At 44.1% G+C, this 21,007-nt stretch overlaps 1 protein-coding gene across 3 annotated transcripts in view; it reads left to right on the forward strand.

Moving 5' to 3' along the window:
* The first annotated feature begins 3,940 nt into the window (after window positions 1-3,940).
* PLEKHH3 (pleckstrin homology, MyTH4 and FERM domain containing H3) overlaps window positions 3,941-21,007 on the forward strand; it is a 73,801-nt gene continuing 56,734 nt past the window's right edge. Inside the window, exon 1 of one of the 3 annotated variants that reach the window (XM_044297791.1) lies at window positions 3,941-4,985. In XM_044297791.1, coding sequence (XP_044153726.1) covers window positions 4,848-4,985 — 138 coding nt within the window. In that variant the 5' untranslated portion in view covers window positions 3,941-4,847. The remainder of the gene's footprint in view (window positions 4,986-21,007) is intronic. The other 2 variants (XM_044297790.1, XM_044297792.1) reach the window with 2 other exon arrangements.

The following is a 21,007-nucleotide window of genomic DNA, read 5'->3' on the forward strand; positions in this document are numbered from 1 at the left end:
CATTTTATCAGATTTCTAGTTGTTTTTGTCAATATTATGTTTTGTTTCATTTTTTTTGTTTTTTGTTTACTACTGTTCTATTATCCTAACATGTTATCTATGTGTAAATTAAGCTTTTTAGGGACATTTTTCCACGCCCTCAACTCTCTATTATGTATGTAGTTACTTCTTTCTAGACATGCTGGATTTTATAGACTATGATATTTCCATCTGAGAACATTCCCAGGCTGTTAACTCGGCCAGATATTGAGGTATCTGTGGTTTCTTTACAGTGGTTAGCCCCATTTCCACAGCTCAAAACCAACAGGGCCTGGGCTCGGATTAAGGAATTCCCATAAAAATCCTATTGTTGAGCCTACAGATGTCTCTGGGGTCCCATCAGTATGGAGGGTAATCTAGACTTGAAAGTAAAGGATTCCTTTGAAAGATATATAGCAATTAACGTGCAGAACAAGCAGCCTGTATGGTGGACCGGAAAATCCTATTCTGTTTTACAGGAGAAAAGTGCCGTCTCAGGAGGCCATTCTGACTTTTTAAGAACTTGATCCTATTAAGTCCGTAGAAACAATTGATGACTGTCTTAATCGCATTAAGGTTACCACAATGTGTGGAAAATACAATACGTCTGATTGCTAATGTGATGTATAATCCAAACGTAGGCACCCTAACAGACACTATGCACGAGACACGTAGGGACATGTCCTGCTACTTGCTTTATTCAAGGACATTCAAGGGTGTAAGCCGGTTACAAGAAATGAACCCCTATCTACTATCTTCAGATGTTACAGCTTGGTCCATAACTTTAGATTAATACTGTATGGAGATTCGTGTCCGCACAGTATCAGAATGTATGGAGTTAGTTATTTGCAAAGTTGCAAGTGACTTTGTTGAATAACTTCGGTGGAAAACCACTTTAAAACGTGGAACCGAACTCGGCCGAACTGGTACCTTGGAACCGAAGCCGACTTCGGTTTCAAGTTTTAAAGTGTTTTTTTTTTTTTTTTTACTTTAAAAATAAATTACTGAAGTTATTCAACAAAGTCACGCGAGACTTCGCGAATAACTAACTTCGGCTCAGGGCTTTTAGCTTAGCGAAGCAGGCACAGGCTGGAGCTGCTCCACTCAGCTAATCCTGGCATAGCACATGGTTACAGGGTGCCAGCATTGGCACAGTATACCCCGGGGGGCACAGGGGCAGGACCAGCAATGTGCGCTCCTGCCCGTACTCCCTGCACTGCAGTCCCATTGAGACGTGGAGAATAGTGAATTTAAAGTGCGCAGGAAATCCGGGCCTAGGGGGGAATATCTCTAGTAAAAATACAAAATACATTAATAAAAAACATTAGAAAAATTAGTATTACGGCATAAGGGACATTCAAAAAAAATTCATTAAAAGTTTAGTTACTCTTGAAGGACGAAATGCAAAACGGAACCCTTTAGAGGCTCTGTCCTTATATATTTCTAAGGGCACAAATAATGGTTCAGTTTCCATTATGTATGACGGGGGAAAAAAAGTCCTGTCAACAGGACTTTTTTTCCCTCCATAAATAACGGAACAAAACGGAACCCATCCTATTGTCCGCATTACGGATAAGGATAGTACTGCTCTATTAGGGGCCAGCTATTCCGTTCCGCAAGATATGGAATACACAGGGACCTCATTCGGATTTTTTTTGCCGATCCGTTTTTCCGGACCACAAAATACATATGGTCGTGTGCATGAGCCCTTAGAGAGTTTTATAAAAAAAATGGCCCAAATGCCGTAAAATCATTTTTATAATATAATATATTAATGGATTTTGACTTTTTTAATAAAGAAATTGAAACTGAAGTTACTCCGTGTGCATTCCGTTTCCATATGTCCGTATTTCCGTTCTGCAAAAAAATAGAACATGTCAGCATTAGGCCTCCTGCACACGAAAGTGTGCGCCCCGTTCCCCGTTGCGGAACGGAAGTACAGGATGAAACCCCACAGACGCAATATGGCAACGGGACACCTACGGTCGTGTGCAGGAGGCCTTACAGACAAGAATAGTACTGTTCTATGAAGGGGTAGCTGTTCCGTTCCGCAAAATACGGGATGCACAAGGACGTCATCCGTAATTTTTGCAGATCCGTTTTTTGCAGACTGAAAAATACATACGGTCGTGTGCAAGAGGCCTAATACAGTACTAGCAAAATGTACAAGATTAGACAAAGCTCTGTACACTTAGCTTTTTTTTTTTTTTTGGTGCCGAAATTGAGCTGCTGTGCGGATTTTTAAATCTGCAGGATGTCAATTGTTGCGTATTTAAGGCTCATGCACACAAACGTATTTTCTTTCAGTGTCCGTTTCGGGGTTTTTATTGCGGACCGTATGCAGAAACATTTATTCCAACGGGTCAGCAAAAAAAAAACACGGAAGTTACTCCGTGTTCATTGCGTTTCTGTATGTCCGTATTTCCGTTTCGCAAAAAAAATAGAACCTGTCCTATTATTGTCCGCATTACGGACAAGGATAGGACTGTTCTATTAGGTGCCAGCTGTTCCGTTCCGCAAAATACGGACTGCACACAGACATCATCCATGTTTTTTGCGGATCGTAAAATACAAACGGTCGTGTGCATAAGCCCTTATTGTGCAGATTTCACCTTTTGAGATCTGTGGAAAATCCTCATAAAAACTGCACAAGAAACGGCATAAATAGTGCGGATTTGTGTGTGTGTGTTTTTTTTTGTGTGGTTTTGGTGTGGATTTTCTGCAGACAGATCTGCACCGTGTGTAGCCACCCTAATGTCACCTGCACAACGATGCAGGCTTCCAGAGTTTCTGCATAGATTTTCCTGTGGAGTGGTCTGTTCCCGCACCAAAATCCGTGCTCATTACGTGAAAATTTTGATGAGGTTTTGCCCCGATCTCTTTGCCCTTTAGTGAAATCCGCACCAAAAATCCACAGAAACAATTATGCAGTTTTCAAAAACCAAAAATGTATGCACCCAAGAAAAAAGTTGCAGTTACATTTTTTTTTGCACGAAAATCTGCAAGAAAAAAAAAAAAGTGCATATGTATGCAGGTGGGCTGGACTGACCGCTGGGAAGACAAAAGGTATGGGATTTTTCACATTTTATCCATGCTTTAAGCCTCATTCACACGTCCGTGTCTGTGCCTAAATCCGTGAAAAGGTGGTCAGTGATGCCTCTGTGAAGATGTCCGTGATGGATCCGTGTTGGGTCCATGTGTCCGTTTTTGGCTGTCCGTGTGTCATCCGGGTTTCACTGACATAATATTCAAAGCATCTCTTCCTAATGATCCGTGAAACACGGATGGCCTCCCTGGGCCTGTGATAGATCTGTGAACACGGACAAAATAGAGCATGCATCCATGCTAAAAACACTGACCCACGGACCGGGCTAAAACACTGGTGTCTGAATACACACATTAAAGTGAATGGGGACGTGTGCTGTCCGTGGAACACTGACGTGTGAATGAGGCTTTATTTTATTTTTACGGAAACATTCCTGGGGTATTGCTATTATGCAATTTTCCGCGGGTACAAGGGGCTTGGTGCTATTTACCCTTCCCACCCCACATAGTTAATGATTTACTAGTGCACTCTATAGACCCTGGGCACTGGTTGTGTAGCTAGAATTCCCTGAAGTTCTGAGGCTGGTCAATACTGATCTTTCAGGCTTGGAGGGGTTAATTGCAGGGGCAGCACCCTGCTGCAGCTGGCTGCCCCCCTCCTCCCTGAGCGCTGCCAAGGGGCACATGATGCAACAAGCTGCAGACTCAGAGCAGGGCTTTGCACAACCCGGGGACACACCCCCGCACTCCTATTGGCTGCAGGCACACGGAGGCTTTCAGCCATTGGTCAGTTCTCGATCCCATCCCCCTCCACATGGCAGAGGGTGTCAGGCAGCTCCCTGTATAGTGCAGAGGAGGAGGAGGACTGTCATCCTCCCTTCGCTGGAGCTCCCTCCTCCCTCTCTTTTATTCTCCCTCTACTCTTATCCTTCTCTCTCCTTGTTCATCAGGAAGTAGTTGCAGACACAGCTGCCGTCACGTCTTCTTCTGGATCTCTTCTTATTATTTTCTTCCATATCCTTCTAAACTCTTTTTTGAAATGCATTGGATTCTTATGGAGCAGCATATGGATTTAAAGGGGATGATATTATCCAAGTAAAAAACGACCTGGTTACTGTGCCCTATACCTGGCTTACTGTACCTCTGGCCTTTTCATGCTTGGTCTGCAGCTGCAGTCTGGCATAACTCTTACAAAAGGTCCCTTACAATCTGTGCCTGCTAATTCCAGAGGTGCCCTCCTGCTGTGGATGATCAGATCACCACTACAACCCCCAGCAAGTCCTAACTGGGGTGAGATCATGCCTTGCTGCCAGTAGCTAGCCTGTGGTGGCTGCAGATGTGGGCACCACCAGATGCCAAGACCCCTCCTTCCAACCTAAGATTGCACAGATAAAGAAGAGTGTCCTGTTCTTCCAGGAACCCTGATCTTCTTCACAGAGGGGGGGTTGGCTGCCCACCTCTGGCTTGTCAGATCATTTCCAACACTGGATCCTTCTCCTAGACCTTCAAGCCATTTGGATTACAAAGTATTTTATTCAGAATTGTCTTCTTCATATCAACTTGGCACACTGCCCCATGTATCTTCATCCTTGACTGCTGGTGTTGCTCTTTACACGGGGGTCTCTACGTCTCCCTTTTATTTAGCGGATCTGAACATTGTCTGTGACTGCCCAGAAAACTGCTCCAGTTTTTATTCTCGGTTGGGGATCGAAGCTTGTCAGATGTGAACCACCTAAGCCAAAGCAAAGGGTGGGGGGAGAGAGAGGTGGTGGGGACCCTTCTGAATGCCTTTACAAGGTTTCTGGTGGTGGGTCTGCTGCAGGCATGGGTTTACCCTGCTGGGCAGGGAATATGGTGAGAAAGAGGAAGAGGAGGAATCATTTGAGATGAGCAGTCCTGGTGTCCAGATGACCAACAGAAATGTAAGTGTCCAGTACATTGTCTACCGCTCTACTCTGCGCTTTTACCAGCAAGGACCCATGAAATTGTGTAGAAGATTATTTAAGGCGATGTTCAAAGTTGCAGTTAAGTTGTCAGAGCTGGTTTTACAAATTGTCGATGACTGAATCCTGCCTATGAATTATTAATTCATGTAATAGCCGCTGGTCTGTGATGAATGATTTAACAGTCTAACGGCCTGTAAGCGTGCTTAATTGGTAGGTTTGTTTCTCCATTTTTGACCTTGGATATAGATGTGGTGAGATAAATCATTGACTTAGAAATATACAAGCAAGAGCTCCATGACATCCCAGGTACAGTCTAGTCCAACCCATTCAGTTATTAAGTAAGTTTAACTAGGATCAGATAAGATCCAACAAATACACCTTATATACCCCTTAGGCCTCATGGACACAGCCGTTGTTTTGGTCTGCATCCAAGCTGCAGTTTTGGCGTCTCGGATGCGGACCCATTCACTTCAATGGGGCCGCAAAAGATGCGGATAGCACTTCGTGTGCTGTCCGCATCCGTTGCTCCGTTCTGTGGTCCGCAAAAAAATATAACCTGAGCGGACAAGAATAGGCAGTTATATCAATGGCTGTCCATGCCGTTCTGCAAATTGCGGAACGCACACGGACGCCATCCGTGTTTTGCGGACCACAAAACACACAACGGTCGTGTGCATGAGGCCTTATTCACACAGTCAGTGTTTGATTAGTGATTTTCATCAATGATTGGGAGCCAAAACCAGGAACGGGTCAGAAACACAGAACAGGGGCAAATCTTTCCATTATACCTTATCGCTATGTAGGCTTCACTCCTGGTTTTGGCTCACAATCGCTGATCAAACATTGACCGTGTGAAAATGGTCTCAGGGGTCGCTACTGGGCACACATCATGGATTTCCAGTAGACAAGGTTGTAGAGTTTATCAAGACTATTGACCACCATTCATGGGATAGCCAGGTCCTGAGCAAAGTAAAGAAACTTGTTAGGTGTATGGTCCACTTGATGGTCCTGGTTGGATGCAGCAGCTGGGCTTCATCTGAAAGTCTGAATTTAGGTAAACTTTATTTAGGTTAAACTGTTACTATGACAACCATTCCGGGAACTCTGCCAAGTTGAGTGTTGCTACATTTTACAGTTTTGTTACTTTGCCCTGGCAATATTCATTGTCGGTGCGGAATAAAGAGAATGTTCTTCCAGGTATGGTAGCATTGGGACACACGTATTCAGGTGGCTCAGGCAGGTCCACCATCTAGGTCGTGTGCACTCGTTACGCAAGAGTACGCAGGTATATCAAATAACTTGTAGAGCAAAAATATGTGCATCATCCATAAGGTTAGCAGAGGTTGCTGTTTGGATTCGCCTTGTTGCTTCAGACCCCTGTGGTGTTGGCCGGATCAGGAAAGGGTTAACAGTGTCCACATAATCCTTTCCATGGATGCCTCTGGATTTGGAGGTGGCTATTTAAGCGGAGTGTGAGCTGACTTCTGTTGGCGTGATGGATTTATCTGGTTTTAAAATCCACATTAATCCATAGGTTGACATTAGAGGATCTATAGAGTGACAGGTATGTGCAGATGGAGGATGAGAATCCATGGAAGTTCTCTCTGATGTAGGTCAGTCACCTTGGTGCTAAAAACGGTTTTGTCTCACAGGGACTCCCAGCCATGTAATATTGGTTGTTGTAATCCCGTTCACCTGCGTTTCCAAATAATCCACGTGGATTGATGGCAGGGACAGCTTCATTAGCTGTTCAGCCGACAGCGATCGCTTCCGATTCCCCCATATACATACATGCATTCCCCCATATACATACATGCGAGCGTGTATGTCTTTTCAAAGGGGAGAGAGGAGAAAGCCGCTGCCAGACACCTCTGGTGGCAGTTTATCTCCTGGGAGAACAGCTCATGAGGTGATCAATATCAGATCGTGGTGGGTACGACTGCTGGAACCCCTTGTGATCCCCTTGAGTCCCCACTGAATGGAGCGGTAGTGTGAATGTAAGTTCACCACTCCATTCACTTTTATGGGGCAGATGTAGACAGTGCTTCGTCAGTGCCATGGCCGTGAATGGAATCGGGGACCAACACATGCACTATAGCTCTAGTCAAAGGGCATCTAGAGACCCATCCTTTTCGGGATTGCAGTCTGATATTTATTTACCCATCCTTTGGATGGGTGATCAGTAATTTTTATGAGAGCGTTGATTAGCCCCGCTGCATGGCACTAACTCTTGTGTGGATCCGAGGCCCAGCAGACAGTATATCCGTGCAGGAAAAGGGAATTTCTGCCCCAATTCCTTTATACGTGTCCGATTGGCCATAGGTAAATACCACGTTTGCATGTACACAGGTCATCAATATCAGATCGGTGGGGGTCCGGGACACCCCAAACCCCGCCAATCAAAAGTTTGAGAAGGCATTGGCGCTCCTGTAAGCGCCAGAGCCTTTTTGCAGCTCACCAAGCATAGCGCCGTACATTGTATAGCAGCTGTGCTTGGTATTACGCTCAGCCCTATTCACTTCTATGATGCTGAGCGCCATACCAAGCACAGCCGCTATACAATGTACGGTGCTCTGCTTGGTCAGCTGCGCTTACATGAGCGCCAATGCCTTCTCAAACAGTTGATCGGCAGGGGTCCTGGGTGTCGGACCTCCAACGATCCTGAGAATAGGTTATCAGTATCAAAATCCCAGAAACCCCTTTAATATCTATGGGAATTTGACTCAGTCTGAAATGCCTTACCTGAGAGGTTACAGATTTGCTGCACAACTTTGTTGCGGATTTTGTTGCAGAAATTTCCACAACTGGAAATCTGTTCCATTCATCTTACTGAGGCTTGCAGAAATCCACGCGCTTGCCGCTCATTTAAATGAATGAAATAGATTTTCAGTCATGGAACTTTCTGCAACAAAATCTGTAGGTACACATACACATGTCCATCTTGAAGCCGCCCTGAATTACTAGTTGTGGAGATGCCACCTCCCCGTAAATGTTAGCGTATATCATCAGTGGGCATGCTTTTTTTTTTTTTGAGAGTTTCTGAAGATAGTGGTAAAGTTTATAGGGAGGGGGGTCATTTATGCTGGTCTTAGATCCCCCCCCCCACGTTGCCGTAAGAGGTGCGTCTCATGATAAGGGCTCATGCACATGAGGGTCTTTATTTTGCGGTCTGCAAAAAACGGATCCGCAAAAAATACAGATGACATCCGTGTGCATTCCGTATTTTGCGGAATGTAACAGCTGGCCCCTAATAGAACAGTACTGTTCTGCAAAAAATACGGATGACATCCGTGTACATTCCGTATTATGCGGAAACAGAACAGCAGGCCCCTAATAGAACAGTACTATTCTTGTCCGTAATGCACACAATAATAGGACATGTTCTATTTTTTGGCGGAATGGAAATACGGACATACGGAAACAGAATGCACACAGAGTACCTTCCATTTTTTTGCGAACCCATTAAAATGAATGGTTCCATATACAGTCTGAAAAAAAAACGGAACGGACACTGAATGAAAATACGTTCGTATGCATGAGGCCTAAATTAGACGGATCTACGGCAGTCCGTGGGCCTGGCGTAAGAACTACCCCATACACTGAAGTAGTTTTTCTCCAACATTTAAGACTGTTTGCAGGCGTAAATGTTAGTAAATTTTCCGGGGCTAGGGGCAGGAGCCAACACTCCCCTACTCTGCCCCCATTCCACCAAATGTCAAACATGGAGTTAAACTGGGTGTGCGATTAAATATTGTTGCACTACAGGTCAAACAAGGGACTTTTCTTATGACTAAAATAGGCACAAATCCCTTGATAAATGACCCCCATGATCTTTTACTCTTACTTGAATTGTGCATTTTCTATCCACTTTAAGGTAGACATCTTAATTTTTTTCCATGGAAGTCCATGGAAATGTTGCATGACGAGGCAATTTACATTGACTTCTAGGCATCTTATACCACACATAGTGCCAGCAGCTGCAGTTTTGGTGGTTGAAGTGGTACAACTGCGTTGTGTTTGTACACCTCTGTTCCTATGGCAGTGCATTGTGTAAGGTCTGAAAGAAACCCAACAGATACAGGATATAAATGCTGCCAAAGTCAACATATTACCCTGCAGTGATTGGAAAGGGCCTATCGCCTGGGGGCCCAGACCACTCTCTGTGCTGACCTCTATTACGACACAAAGCAATATAGTAGGGTAAGGGTAACAAGCGTTCCTGAAAGTTCAGTGCTGTTCATGGAGAGTTTCTAAATATTCCTCAATGGGAATACTCAAGTCATATGGCCAGTCTTAGCACACTAGGACATTACTAGTATTTCTTCACACAATTGTCACAAAGGAATGGATTTTCTGGAAAAGAAATTTGCTGGGCGACATCTGGGAATTTGTTCATCAATGCAACCCTTCAGCGTTCATTTTCACAATGGATGTTCAGCACCTGGCTTCCCAGAGCAGCAACAAAGCCCCTCAGTATCTGGCCTGCGGTGAAGCTCCCAGTAATGAAACCCACATGCTTCATCTGCTGCCTCTGAGCTGTGGATTTGCTGGCCTTGCACTTCTAACCCATTCCTCGCAGCACACATGCCGGCAGAAGCACAGTGGCGCACTTTGAACATTGAATTGCTTTCATGGAGGTATCTGTCAATTATATTTAGGGAATTCCATAAACTTAGGAAAAACTCATGGGTTACGTTGTTGGGTGCAAAATTTTGACATTTCTAGTTGGTGCAACAACCTAGATTGCTCTTATTTATTGACTTGTTACCGCACCTACAGAGAGTGCACCCAGCTTTCTAGAGTCCTGAAGAGCATATCTGTCTATGTTATGCAATAATTTGTCTTCTTCATATCTGTGGATAACTAGGTAGAGCTGTCCTTTGGATTTCTTACCCAGCTTGTGTGCCCATACACATTATGGAAATGACCAGCTAATATGTATTGGGGTATCCCAACTTTCTCCTGAAGGCAGATGTTGGGGGAAAGAAGGTTTGGGCATGTTGGGTTTCAGCATGCCCTAATCTTTGTTCCCATGGACAGTCAGAGGAGTCAGTGCCTTATTCCCCTTTCCTCATTGAAAACACACACAACTGAGTATATATATGGATGAATGACCAGAAAGTGATATCATCCAACAGATATCTCTGGCATATGGGCACCTCTAGGTCTTATGTACTGCCTGGGATTTGGACAAATTTGTAATATGACAACCATAGATGTCCAAGGAACTTGCACAAGGTACCTCTCCATGGTTCCAGCAGAAAACAAAATTGTGGTATGCTCCATTAGATGCCATTTTATGGAGCTATGGAGGCTTTTAGTGGTGTATATCTTCATAATACGGAGCTGCAGGGACTCCTTGTGGTACTGTATGAGCTCCATGTCTGCAGTTCTACATGTACATGAGGCTCTAGCATTAGTAAACCCTAAACCACGCGCCATCTGTAAATCAAGATGCAAAATGTAGATCATCACACTGAATGGTGCTTAAATATTGCACAGCTATCGACCAGATGTGCAATACATCCTGGCAAGAATCTATAAACTCTGATAGGATCCCGTCAAGGATCTTTAAGTATGTATTGCAGATTTTGCTCTTATGAGTCATAGGGAGCAGCCTGCTGGAAATGTCTGGATCCGGCATTGCCGGGCGCTACCTGATACCTGCAAGCCTCATTAATAGTGTTGAGCAAACTTGTGTTTTAAGTTCGGCGTCTAAAGTTCGAGTTCAGGTTAGGCTACTTTCACACTAGCGTTCGATCGGATCCGATCATATTAATGCAGACGGAGGCTCCGTTCAGTACGGATCCGTCTGCATTAATAACTTAGAAAAATTCTAAGTGCGCAAGTAGCCTGAGCGGATCCGTTCAGACTTTCAATGTAAAGTCAATGGGGGACGGATCCGCTTGAAGATTGAGCCATATGGTGACATCTTCAAGCGGATCCGTTCCCATTGACTTACATTGTAAGTCTGAACGTATCCGCTCGCCTCCGCACAGCCAGGCGGACAGCTGAACGCTGCAAGCAGCGTTCAGCTGTCCGCCTGTCCGTGCGGAGGCGAGCGGAGCGGAGGCTGAATGCCGCCAGACTGATGCAGTCTGAGCGGATCCGCTCCATTCAGACTGCATCAGGGCTGGACGGAGGCGTTCGGGTCCGCTCGTGAGCTCCTTCAAACGGAGCTCACGAACGGACCTATGAACGCTAGTGTGAAAGTAGCTTATCGAAGTATCCCGTTATGGATTCTAAATTCCATTATGGTCCGTGGTAGCGGAATCCATAACGGGATACTTCGATAACCCGAACCCGAACTTTAGACGCCGAACTTAAAACACAAGTTCGCTCAACACTACTCATAAACTATAACCGAGCAGCGGTTTTTCTCCGGCTGATTCTCTGCATATTTGCTGGGTTGTGACCGGATCTCCATTGATCTCCATTATAGTTAACGGGGGCCAGAAGGCAACGCGGTAGCTTCTGGCAATCTAGAGAGATCCTGCCGGATCTAAAAGCGCTAGTGTGATACTAGCCTCAGTCTACTATACAAAACCTATTACACTTTAATATATCCCCACCTAATAGGGCATCCATCTACTATCCAAAGTGAGAGTCACATCCGATACACATGGTGGCATTATATGACCTTGTTCTATAAGCATGAGCCTAGCCAGGGGTCGAGTGGAGGGGGAACGCATGGGAACGGCGTTCCTGCACTTTTTTCATGGCAGGAACGCCGTTCCCTTTCAGCCTCAAGCCAGGAGAACGCGGCTGAATCAGAATCAGATGGAGACGGAGCGCACTGTGCAGGGCAGGCTAAGGGAGGAGGAGCAGCTTCAGTTGAGAGGAAGCTGTCTGTGCGGTGCTGCTGCCTGCGACTGCCTCACTGTGACTCCTCTCATGATGTGTAGAGGTCATGAGTTCGAATCCCAGGACAAACTTTTGTAAAAGTGTTTTTTTTTTTTATAAGACTTCTACTGATACCTAGTTTACTGATACCTAGTGTACAACCATACACATGACAGCTGCCCACTGTGTATGGATGTAGCAGAGCTGGGTGTGTTGGGGCAGCTGTCATGTGTATGGTTGTACACTAGGTATCAGTACACTAGGTATAAGTAGAAGTCTTATATTTTTTTTTTTAAGCAACTACCTACATAGCTTTTATGGCTGTGAGGGTAAATGCCTTGCCTCTGATGTGTAGAGGTCATGAGTTTGAATCCCAAGACAAACTTTTCTAAAAGTGTTTTTTTTTTTTTTTATAAGACTTCTACTGATACCTAGTTTACTGATACCTAGTGTACAACCATACACATGACAGCTGCCCACTGTGTATGGATGTAGCAGAGCTGGGTGTGTTGGGGCAGCTGTCATGTGTATGGTTGTACACTAGGTATAAGTAGAAGTCTTATTTTTTTTTTTTTTAAAGCAGCTACCTTGACAGCTTTTATGGCTGTGAGGGTAAATGCCTTGCCTCTAATGTGTAGAGGTCATGAGTTCGAATCCTAGAACAAACTTTTCTAAAAGTGTTTTTTTTTTTTTTCTGATACTTCTACTGATACCTAGTGCACAACCATACACATGACAGCTGCCCCAACACACCCAGCTCTGCTACATCCATACACAGTGGGCAAAGTTACCTACAGTAGAAGTCTTATATATATATTTTTTAAGTAACTAGCTAGACAGCTTTCATAGCTGTGAGGGCATATGCCTTGCTTCTGATGTGAAGAGGTCATGAGATCGAATCCCAGGACAAACTTTTCTAAAAGTGTTTTTTTTTTTTTTTTTTTTTTTTTTTTTTAGTCCGCAGCTACACAAATTACAGCATGCTAGATTTTCTGTGCTTTTTTATTTTTTGGAGGGGGGGGTTGCAGTGGATCTTGGTTCCCACACTTTTTTTCCCAGGACTTGACCCCTGAGCCTAGCCATACATCATTAGACATTACGTCTCGCTCGTAGATGGTCTGTGAAGGCTGTACAACAATTGCATACAGGCCGAAGTACAGAAAAAAACGGAATGTCCCCGATGATTGTCTGAAAGTGAGCAGAGGTGATGGCTGCATTTACACACATCAATCATCTCCTCTGGCCTCACGCACACGACAGTGTTTTTTCACTGTCAGTGATTTGGCTTCAGTGGTCCGTGTCCGATTTTGCTTCAGTTGTGTTTCCTTGTGTCTTCCTTTTTTTTTTTTTTGTCTGACAGGGGGAAAAAAAGGAAGGTTAATGAAAAGTGTAATTTTATTGCACCAAGGTCTTGTCGATAAAAACGGACGCGGACACGGATGACATACCATTTTTTTTGGGACGGACCCATTGACTGGAATGGGTCCGTCCTCTGTTTTCCACTGACAAGAATAGGACAGGTTATATTTTTTTGACGGACTGGAATCACGGATCACGGACGCGGAGAAAAAATGGAGGACTATCAGTTTTTTTTTTAGAGCTCCATAGAAATGAATGGGACCTCCGCTAAACTGTGAAAAATGACGGAACGGACGCGGATGCACACAACGGTCGTGTGCATGAGGCCTCTGTATGGGGATGAATGATCATTATTGCTGTCGCTTGTCCCCATGGATCGCTCATCCCCATATATATTTATTGTTTCTGGGTAGCAGATCCCTGTTTGCACAAGACGATCTGTTACTCAGAAATGGCGATTTTGGGTGCCACATAAACACTGGTTGGTGGCACATTCAGGGTATGGCTACATGTTCAGTTTTCCTAATGCAGCTTTTGAGGCCAAGAACAGGCGAGAATTTAATAAAAATAAAAAGTTGCCTCTCTCCTTAATACTTTCTCTCCTTTCATGATCCGCTTCTGATTTTGGACTCAAAAACTGAATGTGTGGCGCACCCTTACATGGAGAAATGACTAATTAATTGAATCTGCCTGATAATCTGTCCATGTAAAAGGGCCATAAATTAAAATGAGGATTAGGCCAAAACAGCTGAACAATCACTGCCATGATCTAGTAGGTTTCCATTAATGGGAAGCAGATCTTTTTCAATGATAGGATCAGACAGCGACAAAAAAAAATTCAGATCAACTTTTTTAAGAAGTTGCCCCATTTAGGACAGTTATGACATATGCCACAGGATATTCTATAAATGTCACATAGGTGCGGGTGCCACCTCTGGAAAACACTTTTTCAGAACTGGGACACTGAAGTGAATGGAGAGCACACTGCGCATGTGTGACGGCCTCTCTGTTCACTGCTGTGGGACTTCTGAAAATAGCCGAGCACGCACACCCAGCTAACTATTGGAAGTCCCATAGCAGTGAAGGAAGAGTGAAAGTTGGACAAGAAAGGGCCCTATTACGTGGGCACATAAAGCAGACGATTGTCGGGAGCGAAGCTTTCCTGTCATTCGCCTGCTTGCTAGAGGAGGCTGCTGCTATTACATGCAGCGATCTCCTCCTCAGTATGGGGACAAGCGATCGCTAATGCATCACTTGTCTCTATACTGTCTCATTGTCTGCCAGTAACTGGCGATCTGCCATAGGGAAATCGGTGGCAGTATTACACTGCCAGATGATTGTTAACGAACGTTGAAAGGAATGTTCGTTAGCGATCATCTTAACAATAATCTGCCCGTGTAATAGGGCCTTAAGGCTACCTTTCTATTCACCACTATGGGGGTTCCTAAAATAGCTAAACCAGCACACCACTATTTTCAGAAGTCCCATAGCAGTGAATGTAGGATGGAAGCGCATGCGCGGTTTGTTATCACTTCACTTCAAGGGCCCAATCTGGAGATAGGAGCGGACCAACACCTATCTGGTATATATATATCTATAGCATGTCCTAGTGTAATGCTATAAATGTCGCAGTGTTGACAATTAAGAAGCATAATGTTACTCTGTGCCAGCACTGAATTTTGCTGCAAAGTTAGTTGTTAGCCATTTTGGGAAATCACCACCACGCTAATTGTTGGGTGGCGTTAAGGAAGTGGTTTTGCCTTTGTGTGGTATTCTGTGCAAACATGGATCCTCATAGAATGGAATCTTTCTGTAGAAATTGAGTAAGGTGCGGCTCTAGCATTAGGTTAGCTGGAGGCTGTAGAAAACCTGTCAGACAAGATGCGATGATCACGCCTGTCTTCAGTGATAAGATGTCAGTTTTTATGTCCAGCTGGGGAGGACTGAGTTAGTTGTCACAGAGAGAAGTTGCTATGTAATAAGGCCGTGACTGTGCCCTCTTATTACCTCTCTTATAGGCCTTTTTCACACGACCGTTTTTTTCCATTTACGGGCTGTTTTTTGCGTTCCATATACGGTCCGTATACGGAACCATTCATTTCAATGGTTCCGAAAAAAAACTGAATGTACTCCGTATGAATTCAGTTTTTACGTTCCATTGAAAAATAGAACATGCCCTATTATTACCCGCAAATCACGTTCAGTGGCTCCATTCAAGTCAATGGGTCCGCAAAAAAACGTAACACATACAGAAATGCATCCGTATGTCTTCCGTATCCGTTCTGTTTTTGCGGAACCATCTATTGAAAATTTTATGCCCAGCCCAATTTTTTCAATGTAATTACTGTATATGCCATAGCAAAAAATGGAAGGAAAAATGGAACAGAAACGGAAACACAATGGAACAACAGATCTGTGAAAAACAGACTGCAAAACACTGAAAAAGCCATACGGTCATGTGAAAGAGGCCATATGCTGATACGCTGGCATCCGTGATCCAAGAATTTTACAAGATCTTGTAGTAAGATCTATCGGTTCAAGTACATAATTGTATTCCCTATAATATAACCATTCTGAAGCATCTTGTCTTCTAAGGGTACTTTGACACTTGCGTTATTGGATTTCGGCAGGCAGTTCCGTTGCCGGCAATCTGTATGCAAACGGATACCATTTGTAGACGGATCCGGATGCGGATCTGTCTCACAAATGCATTGAAATACCGGATCCATCTCTCCGGTTGTCTTGTCATCCAGAAAAACTAATCCGGTATTTATCTTTTTCACATTTTTAAAGGTCTGCGCATGCGCAGACCGATAGACCGGATCCATTTTTCCAGAACACTTGGGGCCGGATCCGGCATTAATGCATTTCAATGGAAAATAAGGCAAGTGTTCCTGAATTTTGGACGGAGAAAATACCGCAGCATGCTGCGGTATTATCTCAGTTCAAAAACCATACAGTGACTGAACTGAAGACCTCCTGATGCATCCTGAACGGATTACTCTCCATTCAGAATGCATTAGGCTAAGGCCTCTTTCACACTACAGTATGTCCATTTCAGTGTTTTGCGGTCCGCTTTTTCACGGATCCGTTGTTCCGTTTTTTTGCTTCCGTTGTGGTTCCGTTTCCGTTCCGTTGTTCCGTTCCATTTTTCCGTATGGCATATACAGTATACAGTAATTACATAGAAAAAATGGGCTGGGCATAACATTTTCAATAGATGGTTCAGAAAAAACGGAAACGGAAGACATACGGATGCATTTCCGTATGTGTTCTGTTTTTTTTGCGGACCCATTGACTTGAATGGAGCCACGGACCGTGATTTGCAGGGCAATAATAGGACATGTTCTATCTTTCAACGGAAAAACGGAAATACGGAAACGGAATGCATACAGAACACATTCCGTTTTTTTGCGGAACCATTGAAATTAATGGTTCCGTATACGGACCGTATACGGAACGCAAAAAACGGACCGCAAAACGGAAAAAAAAAACGGTAGTGTGAAAGAGGCCTAAAACTGATCAGTTCTTTTCCGGTATTGAGCCCCTAGGACGGAACTCAATTTGTAGAAAGACCCTCTCCATCCTTTGCCATGTATATAGGGCATTTTGGTCCCCCCTAGGCTCATGGGCCCAGGTGCAACTGCTACCTCTGTTCACCCCCCACCTGACCCCACCACCCATAGTTACACCCCTGATCCATAGCTTGGTAGAAAGAAGGTGACCAGGACTCAACTGTTCCTTTTTATGGATGAATGTAAAAATGGCGGTCTTTAGGGTTGTATTGATTTCGTACTGGCGGTTGTTTAGTGGTGGTTTGTAAGATTGTTACATGTAAATAGGCCTTGGCCCTCGTGCACGTGGCTGTATTATATAATATAGCTCTGTATTATACCATAGTTCACTATTGATTTATTGGGGTGTTCTCCCCTAGAAGCATTGCTAGTATGGAACTCTAGGGGTCATACAGTTTCTTAATTAAAAACAAAGTCCATGTATAAGAGTGATGTCACACAGTTTTGTGGAAGTTTTTGATGATGTTTTCTAAGCCAAAGCCAAAAGTGGATCCAGTAGGAAGGAGAAGCGTAGGGGTATGTTCAGAGTCGGACGATTTTGTTTCATAATTTTGCCGTGGGCTTTAATTCAGAGCTGCTCTACATTTAGCTCCCCTGCTAAAACGCGTTGAAGCTCCCGTTGCGGCTTTGCGGAACCTGTACATTCTTGGAGCAGTCTTGAAAACTGGGCATCAAAAACTCTCAGCCACATGAACTGCAGCACGGCCTCCCATTGAAAACAGTGGGATGTGGTTTTAGCATAGGTTCAGTCCTGAAAACCCTGCGCCCCAAATCCTTCATACCTGAAGTCTTTCCTTCATTTTTCGCATTCTCTACCAACCCACCTCTGGCTTTGTCCCAAAGAATGCATCAAAAATGGCCACAAAAAGTTGTGTGACAACACCCTAAGGGTCCATTCACATGTCCGTTGTTTCTTTCCTGATCTGTTCCGTTTTTTGCGGAACAGATCTGGACCAGATCTGGACCCATTCATTTTCAATGGGTCCTGAAAAAAATCTGATTGGTGGGTTGATAGAGAATGCGAAAAATGAAGGAAAGACTTCAGGTATGAAGGATTTGGGGCGCAGGGTTTTCAGGACTCCTATCACTCGTCTATGGCCCAACGGTGCTTGTTCTGAGTGAAGCCGTCAGGATTGGAAAAGTGCCACACAAACTGAAAAACGACATTTAGGAGTCTCAACTTCCATGAGATGTCAAGAAATCCAGAAAATGTCTGCAGTCTCGTCCACTGCTAGTACTTGCAGAACTTTACATACTGTATGTGTGAATGGTATCGCTATATAATGCACCTTTAGAAGCTATGGTATAGCCCTTTACCACAACAGAACATTCTATCAGAAGCTTTGTGTATTTGTCAGAAGATTATTAAAGGTGTAATTCAACAATATGCAGAGAATGTCAACCTGTCTTACCGGACAAACCTCCTCTGCAACGTCAAAATTCTTTAGTCATGGCCTAGCATGTGGATGTCATCACTTGGAATAAAGAATCCGTGACCCTGCTGTCCTGTTCCACATGTTGTAAAACATGCTTGTATTCTGCTGGTGTGTGAGTGTCATAGCCTTAATAAACGTGGCTTCATATCGTAAAATTATCCCTCTGGCCCACCAGTCATTCACAGCATTTTACAGGGGCGGACTGGGAACAAAGAGGCCCTGGAAAAAAATACTAAAAGTGCCCCCGTTTTGCAGTTGGTTCCAAATTGATGGAAGGCAGGGCCAGGAATACTACAGTCGTGGCCAAAAGTTTTGAGAATGACACAAATATTAGTTTTCACAAAGTTTGCTGCTAAACTGCTTTTAGATCTTTGTTTCAGTTGTTTCTGTGATGTAGTGAAATATAATTACACGCACTTCATACGTTTCAAAGGCTTTTATCGACAATTACATGACATTTATGCAAAGAGTCAGTATTTGCAGTGTTGGCCCTTCTTTTTCAGGACCTCTGCAATTCGACTGGGCATGCTCTCAATCAACTTCTGGGCCAATTCCTGACTGATAGCAACCCATTCTTTCATAATCACTTCTTGGAGTTTGTCAGAATTAGTGGGTTTTTGTTTGTCCACCCGCCTCTTGAGGATTGACCACAAGTTCTCAATGGGATTATGATCTGGGGAGTTTCCAGGTCATGGACCCCAAATGTCAACGTTTTGGTCCCCGAGCCACTTAGTTATCACTTTTGCCTTATGGCACGGTGCTCCATCGTGTTCTTCACCAAACTGTTGTTGGATTGTTGGAAGAAGTTGCTGTTGGAGGGTGTTTTGGTACCATTCTTTATTCATGGATGTGTTTTAGGACAAAATTGTGAGTGAGCCCACTTCCTTGGATGAGAAGCAACCCCACACATGAATGGTCTCAGGATGCTTTACTGTTGGCATGACACAGGACTGATGGTAGCGCTGACCTTTTCTTCTCCGGACAAGCCCTTTTCCTGATGCCCCAAACAATCGGAAAGAGGCTTCATCGGAGAATATGACTTTGCCCCAGTCCTCAGCAGTCCATTCACCATATTTTCTGCAGAAGATCAATCTGTCCCTGATGTTTTTTTTGGAGAGAAGTGGCTTCTTTGCTGCCCTTCTTGACACCAGGCCATGTTCCAAAAGTCTTCGCCTCATTGTGCGTGCAGATGCGCTCACACCTGCCTGCTGCCATTCCTGAGCAAGCTCTGCACTGGTGGCACTCCAATCCCGCAGCTAAATTCTCTTTAGGAGACGATCCTGGCGCTTGCTGGACTTTCTTGGACACCCTGAAGCCTTCTTAACAAGAATTGAACCTCTTTCCTTGAAGTTCTTGATGATCCTATAAATTGTTGATTGAGGTGCAATCTTAGTAGCCACAATATCCTTGCCTGTGAAGCCATTTTTATGCAACGCAATGATGGCTGCACGCGTTTCTTTGCAGGTCACCATGGTTAACAATGGAAGAACAATGATTTCAAGCATCACCCTCCTTTTAACAGGTCAAGTCTGCCATTTAAACCCAATTAGCCTGACATAATGATCTCCAGCCTTGTGCTCGTCAACATTCTCACCTGAGTTAACAAGACGATTACTGAAATGATCTCAGCAGGTGCTTTAATGACAGCAATGAAATGCAGCGGAAAGTTTTTTTTGGGATTAAGTTAATTTTCATGGCAAAGAAGGACTATGCAATTCATCTGATCACTTCTTCATAACATTCTGGAGTATATGCAAATTGCTATTATAAAAACTTAAGCAGCAACTTTTCCAATTTCCAATATTTATGTAATTCTCAAAACGTTTAGCCACGACTGTATATTGTGGCACATTATACCAACCCAGCAGAGCCAAATACCACAGTCCATCACAAAATACTGCAAGCACAAAATATATCCGCAAAAACTTCCACTGACCGGCCGTGAGGATGGCTCAGACAGCCCCCTGGGCATCGGCCCACCGGGAAACTTCCCTGTAAGGTCTATGGCCAATCCGCCCATAGCGATTTACCATTCTATGGGGAATTCATGTATATTTTAGAGGCTATTTTTTAATCAGAACTGCTAATACAATGCTGAATGTTAATAGGCGATGTTCACACACAAAATACTCGTCTGAAAAATCTAGTACGGAACTCGTAGTAGAAAGCAGAAGCTGAGCCGTGGGTTAAGCCAGGGGTCTGCAAGCTGATTAGCTTCATTCTCTGGGTATGATCATTGAGTGGCCACCCACCATGGTCTCATCTCTGGATCTCGTGTAGAAACCAAGGCAAAGTAGGGCAGGACGTTTCTTTTTTCAGCAGGTAAAAAAATAAAAATTGGGGCCTTTACATCCAATTAGAAAAAATGGGAGGCAGATTTCATGTTTATTCCTATGTGGTTTCTGGGTTAAAATCAGTGTAAAAACCTCGGTGTGAACTAGCTCTTAAGCAATTTATTTTTGTAGTGTCAGCATACTACACAGTATCGTACAGAGATTGTCATTACTCAAATTGGTCCCTGTCCCAACTGGGGATCACAATCTAAATTCCAAGTGAACCTATTCGGCCCCTTTCACATGAGTGAGTATTCCGCGCGGGTGCAATGCGTGATGCAAACACATTGCGCCTGCACTGAATCCGGACCCATTTATTTCAATGGGTCTGTGTACATGAGCGTTGCTTTACACGCATCACTGGTGCATTGCGTGAAAATCGCAGCATGTTCTATATCCTGCGTTTTTCACGCAATGCTGGCCCCATAGAAGTGAATGGGAATGCGTGAAAA

The sequence above is a fragment of the Bufo gargarizans genome, chromosome 6, assembly GCF_014858855.1.
Source record: "Bufo gargarizans isolate SCDJY-AF-19 chromosome 6, ASM1485885v1, whole genome shotgun sequence".
NCBI classification, from domain to species: Eukaryota; Metazoa; Chordata; class Amphibia; order Anura; family Bufonidae; genus Bufo; species Bufo gargarizans.